The sequence below is a fragment of the Limulus polyphemus genome, unplaced genomic scaffold (genome assembly GCF_000517525.1).
Source record: "Limulus polyphemus unplaced genomic scaffold, Limulus_polyphemus-2.1.2 Scaffold2146, whole genome shotgun sequence".
In the NCBI taxonomy this organism is placed as follows: domain Eukaryota; kingdom Metazoa; phylum Arthropoda; class Merostomata; order Xiphosura; family Limulidae; genus Limulus; species Limulus polyphemus.
In genome coordinates, this window is record NW_013667756.1 from 174,015 (window position 1) to 180,792 (window position 6,778).

Genomic DNA, 6,778 nt, shown 5'->3' on the forward strand with positions numbered 1-6,778 from the left:
GCTGTTTCGGCAGATGTTCTCAGACAGTGAAATCATTTTCTTGTGTAGAATGAAAATATACTTACCTTGATTATTATGGTGTTGCTCCTCCTTTCAAGTCCATTTTATCACAGCTAATTGACAAAACAGATCAGTTTGTATTATTATATGATGAGTGTCTGAACCATAAATCTCAATCCAAACAAATGGATATCTATGTTCGCCTATGGAAAAATGGTAAAGTAGCCATAAAATTTTATGGGCTCCAATTTAAGGACAAACTAATGCCAACACCCTGCTTAAGAAGTTTAGTGCTTGGGTTGAAAGAAATAAGTCTATGCAACCTTCTTCAGGTGCCTGTGGATGGTCCAAATGTAATCTGGAAATTTTTTATTTATTTCAACATTTTTTCAAAACAGACTGATACATCATTGTTAAACATTTGAAGCTGCAGACTGTGTATTGTAATGGAGCTCTTAGGGATGGTTTTCTTGTGTGAACTGGGAAATCACAGAACTGCAATCCAGTATGTATTGGCTATTCAAAGACAGTCCAGCTAGGAGGGAAAATTATACCACAGTAGTGAGTAGTAATTGTTTTTCTTTGAAATGTTGTCAACTAAGATGGCTAGAAAATGTTCTGGTAATGGAGAGAGCACTTGAAGTTTGGCCTAAAGTCATCAAATATTTTAACAGATTTGTGGAAAGTGCTGATCCAAAAAAAAGAATCCTTTGAAACAGTTAAGGTGATGTGCAATGACAACATGGTTACTCCTAAAATTTTATTTTATTTTTCTCTCTGTCACTAAACAAATCACACCTTTCATTATTGCCTACCAGTCTGGTTAACCTATATTATCTTTCTTTTTTGATGATATGCAATAGGTTATCAGAGGACTGATGTAAAGATCTGTTAGATCTGATGTTCTTATGAAACCACAACTGTTGCTAAGCTTATGAAAGCATATCCAATGAAAAGAAAATTACTGCAGCCTCAAATAGGTAGAAGTGGGTTTTGTGGCAGACATCATTTTAAAAGATTTGTTAATAACCAAAAAATTCTTTGAACTTAATTAAGTGCTTGAATTTGAAATAGACTGCAGAACTGTGCTGGTGAAGACTGTGGGTAAATTACTGGAAAAATCACCAATCAAATGTGGTCTTGTGAGAAGCACGTCTGTCCTATATTCAAAGATTATATCACAGTCTATAAAAAAGTGCTGCAAAAATATTGAAGATCTTAGTTGATGCCAAAAAAAAGTAAATGAAGTAAGTGTAACAATATACATTGGCAGATCAGAGAGTTTATGGAAGTGACAGTGACTGAGTCACCTGCAAGATTAAGGTTTTTAAATGAAAGTAAGTGTAACAATATACATTGTTAGATCAGAGAGTTTATGGAAGTGACAGTGACTGAGTCACCTGCAAGATTAAGATTTTTAAATGAATTTAAGAGTCAATACCCTTCTGTATAGACACATCTATATTTCAAAGAAAATTATTTAAAACTTGCTGCTGCTTTTATATGGTTAGGCAAGTGTTGAGTGAGAGTTTTTCGGTGAATAAGGAACTTGAAGATGAAAACCTGCTTAATGAATAATTAGTACATCAGTCACAGAACAGCTTTTGCTCTATATAATCATATGCCTTCTGCATAAGACCTGCCCGTTAAAGAATTTTATTTTTATTTGATAGCTGCATCTATAATTAAGAACAAACATTAAGAATAAATATCAGTAATATAATTTTTTTTTCTCAACACCATTATAGTTTGTTATTCTGATACAGCTACATAAACTACAGTTGCAGTTTTGACTGTAAAATGCTTGTACATTATAGTATGATATTATTTTTTGGTTGGGGAAATTATAATGTGTGTATGGTCGTGAAAAGTACTTAAGTGCTTGATTACCCTTTGCAAAATATTGTACAAACCCTACATAAGAATAGTCTACATGTTTTTAGATCACTCGTAAATCTTTAAAATAATATAGATATCACAATACAATGCTAGATGTTTTTGGATAGTTTAACATTATAATCTAGATGTAACAGAATAGCTTGTTCGAGATGTTTTAACAGTACAACATTGGATGTTTCAGATGGTATAACAATCTAGATGTAAATAAAATACTAGGTGATAATTGATTTTGGACTTTATAACATTATAAACTAGTAACAGTACAGCAACTTGGATGTTATAATGTATTTGAGAACAAGCTAATGCCAACACTAGTTGTTTTTAGATGGAGTAACATTATAATCTTTGTGTAACAGTAAAATTCACAATTCTAATTTTGAATCCATAATGGGCAACTTAAGAGGAATTTGGGGAAGTACATCTGCAGTTTCTAATGGTTCACCCGCTTTTGGTATTTAAACCATAACTTTTAAAGTACAATTTCTAATTTGAACAGAATAGTCTTGTCTAGATGACATACACAGTGGAACACACTGAACACTATACTGCTTTACTAGTACTTTCATTATATAGTAAATAGTGCTTTAGCACTCTCTAGACAACTTATTAAATATAGCACCCTGTAGCTGGTGCATTGACACACTACACAGCATATAATAAAGCAGCACTCTGTAAATGGTACATTAGCACCCTAGACAGCGTATAGTAATTCAACTGTGTAGATGGGGCAAGAGCACTGTACAGTACATAGTAATGCAACATTGTAGATAGTGAATTAGTATTCTCCATAGTGAATGTGTTTCTAAGTATATCAACTGATTCTATGTAAAAGTAAAAGCAATTAATATCTTATGGAGGATTTGATTATATTAGCTTATATTTTACTGGATCTAGGGTCTCTATGCCATGTCTGTGAACTGTATGGAAGCTGCTGAAGCTCAGTTTGGTGTAGTATTGAGGGTAAGTGTATATATTTATAGTTAAAATATCTAAAAGTTTTTGCTAAAATCTGGAGAGAAAAAAAATACCTGCTTAGTGGCATATTAATATAAGAAGGTTGGTTTGGAAAATTCTCTTCAGTTAGGAAAGTACTTGATTCATCACATGATAAGTTTGACACTTCATACAAGATTTTGCTTTATTTTTTTTCACCAAAACGAAATTGTGATATTCTTGAACACAAATTCTGTGTAGCTGATGAAACACTAAATATAATGTTTGTAGACAGTGACTTTATCTTATCATTTAGATATTCTTGTGTAATAGAAAGTAATTTTCAATATATTAAATATTTATTTGCTGTATTATAGAATATGGTAATGGAATGGTTAATTTTAGAGTAATAAAATCAACTGTGTATTTTCTGTATACGTTTTTGCTTGATCTTCAAGATTGTTTATCTGAAAAAATCTAGTTTTATCACAACTGTATCATGTTTTATTGGCACTAGTGATTATTTTTTTTAAATTTTATAGTTTTTTTTTGTCTGTTTGAACAGTTTTAGATAAACTATTCATAATGTTTCTGTAATTTATGTTTGCTTTTAGAGTAATGCAGCAACAGAGCTGAGAATTCTTGCCAGTTTGAATCTGGCCATTGTCTACTTGAGATGCAGAAAGGAAAAGGAACTTTCAGAGTTGTTGGCTCGCCTCAACCCCGAAGCTTTGCCTTCTGGGTAAGTTATACGAGATTCTTTCAGATTGACTGCTTATTTCTTGAAGACATTTTTATAAAGTGTAGCAGTTCTAGTGATTGCATGGTGCTTATTTATTGATAACTTTCTATGATCTTTGCCTCTCTTCACATAATCATGGGTCCAGAAAGGTATTGGAATATATAATTTTGCTGTCCTAACCTTGAAAGGGTCTTAGATTTCAGTGCTGTAAAAATTCAAGTAATAAAATAAAAATTGTGGTAACTACTAATGAATAATGGATGCATAAAAAGCATAATTTCAAACATTTATTAGAATTTCACCCGCCTTCATCAGTTCCTTATTAGCTGTGGTTGAATTGATGAGTAAGCACACAGAAAATTGGTTCATTTTGGGAAAAAATAACCTTAATTTCTAATTGTTGAACTAAAACAAAAAATTATTGAATTTGAGAATGTTATCATGATCTGTTATTGAAGTGGATTACTCAGTGTGTAATAATCCATGCAACATGATTTGTTTCCCTAATAATCAATACATATTGTAGTTGAATACTTGTTCTTGTTTTTGACACTATTTGATTGTGATGTTGTAGATTTTATTTTTTGTGCCTTTTACAAGAAAACAAATTAAAAAGTAAATATAATGAGCAGTATTAAACCGGTTCTAGTGTCTGTTGGATAGAGCTCTAGCAAAAGTTTCATAGTTGATAATTAACAATTCCAAAACATACAACTAATAGCTATTTCTCAATATTCATCTTTGCCATCTAACGTCGTGTTTGCTTGCTCCAGTCTTTATATACCCCACTCGACTGCCCTCGGCAATATCTAATTTGCAAAACTTTACGCCGGCCCTCACATGCCCTCTGTGCAGGTACTGTATGCAGACAGTAAAATCACTTTTTCTCTGCAAAGTGCAAGCATTTAGACAAAATTTTGTGATTTACATTTTCTTTGTTTTTGCTTTCTAATAATTGGCAATTCTTTGTTTTGTTATCCAGAGATTTATTTCATTGAATTTGTTTTTCGTTTTTTCCTACAAATATATTACAAAAACAAGATGTTTTTCAAATCAGCCTTCGTCTATCTCCCCCTTAGTTATCTAGTGGGGGTCAGCAGTCAGGGAGCAACTTTCTGTGGAAGCTGTCCGTGACCTGATTCGGGGTGAGATCAAGTCCTTTATGCAGGCAGGGGATATCTCTCTCTGGGAGATGCTGATTTGAATTTTCATTCTGCAATGAGATATTCTGAGGAGAATTTAGACTCCCTGCTTCTTCTTTCATTAGAGCTTCCTTTCCTGAGGATTCATCTGATCAGCCACTTTCTGCCCCCTTTTTCTGCAGTTATTTACACGTGTTTGTGAAGTTTTGGAGATACAACCAGTTGCTTTTGAGTCTACCCCTGCTTTGTTGTCCGATTGTTCTCAAGGGGATTACTTAGTTTTTCCTCCTTATCCTGATATTACTGTGCATGCAGGGAGGTTTGCAACACAATTACGGGAGGGTGTCTCTGTGCCTTCCCCCCTCAGTTATCAGAACAACATACAATGGAGTATCATTGTCAGGATGATATATATTTGGACACTCAACAGTTGGATTTGTTGTTAAATCTATGGGGTGCCAGGTACAAACCTGTTATCTCTTTTAACAGGTCGTAATTTTCGCGGATTTGTTTGACTCTTACTACTGTTTTAAGATACTTCTCTTCCCTTCAACTTTTGTCTGAAGCATATCACTGATCGCCACAACAATTTGATAATGAACTGGGCCATTTACTCGTCTCTATTATGGCATGTTTGTCCTCTTCAGGACTTACCTTGGTGTCGTGGTTGGTCTGTTGCTGGGACTTGTTGAGTCGTGATGCATTTCACTTACCTTCTTCTGCCCTTGAAGATTTATGGGAAACACCTTTTCTTCGGCTTTATTTATTTGCTGGAATTCCAGAATCTTTAGAAGCCGAAGTTGATACAACACGTTTGCAGTCTTCTTTATCATCTTTGGCTGCTCGACCTTATTCTACTTCCACTTGTACTACTGCATGTTCATCCTCTCATGTCCCAAGGCCCCCTCCTTCCACACTTTGTTCCATTGGTTCTCTTAATCATTCATATCTCATTACCTTCACGATCTGGCAATTTTCTCTTTGAAGGGACTTCATCTTCCCCATGTGGCTGTGTTAGCTACCTCTACTGTGTTATCTGACTTACAGTTATTGTTCCTTTCTTTTGTAGAGTCCAAATTTGATGCTTAACTATGTGGTGGGTGGTGCTTGGACCTTCTTATGAACACTATCAGGTCTCATGTTGTTTATGCAGGGGGTTCACTATCTCCTCATAAATCCAAATGTGATTTGATGGGGTAGTAAAGACAACTGTTTGTAAATCCAGACTGGATGAGTTCTGGACTTTGGTGGAGTATAGCATTTGATCCTGTCAATCCAGACCTGGGATATTGCCTTTTGGACTTCTTCAGGTTGATCAGAAGGATTGACCATTTTGGTGTTGCTTTCTTTCATTCATAAATTTGGTGGTTCGAAATGCATAATTCTGTGGTTACTGGTAGGGATCTTATCACAAAGATGTATATATCTGTGCTCCAACTGCCCTGGCCATCACCATGGGATATGGGTACTATGACCCCTTAAATCCAACCAGAGTTGTGGAACCTCATCTGTTTGGTCCGGGCTAGACCATCATACTTGTATTATATTCCACCCTTTTCAATTTTCTGTAGTTCTGAGTGAAGATCATACCTGTTCTGGATGTAGTGCAGTGTTCCCTACTCTGATACCACTTCTCATGATACATATTTGTTCTCTGCAGATGCTTTTTGTACGATCTCTGTCCTCACCGGCCCCTCCACCTTCTCAATGTGGGATTCTAGCTATTAGTGTCAGCAGAGGTATGTATGTTTCGCAAAGTTATCATTTTCTTAAAATGAAAATGTATTTCCAAACATACTTATCTCCCCTCCCTTCCTCCCCACTAAGAGCTGGTGTTAGCGACCGGAATATGGTAAGTCTCGAAAAAGTGATTTTATTGTCTACATACAGTGTTTACATACACTACCTGCATGGAGGGCGTGTGAGGGCTGGCATAAAGTTTTGCAAATTAGATATTGCCAAGGGCAGTCAAGTGGGGTATATAAAGACTGGAGCAAGCAAACACAATGTTAGATGGCAAAGATGAAGATCGAGAAATAGCTATTAGTGTGAGTGGATGTAT

The 6,778-nt window shown here is 35.0% G+C and overlaps 1 protein-coding gene across 1 annotated transcript in view; it reads left to right on the plus strand.

Moving 5' to 3' along the window:
• LOC106466088 (MAU2 chromatid cohesion factor homolog) overlaps positions 1-6,778 on the plus strand; it is a 45,447-nt gene that overhangs the window by 30,184 nt on the left and 8,485 nt on the right. The window contains exons 12-13 of the mRNA XM_013926331.2: positions 2,794-2,859; positions 3,447-3,574. Of these exons, the coding sequence (XP_013781785.1) occupies positions 2,794-2,859; positions 3,447-3,574 (194 nt within the window). The remainder of the gene's footprint in view (positions 1-2,793; positions 2,860-3,446; positions 3,575-6,778) is intronic.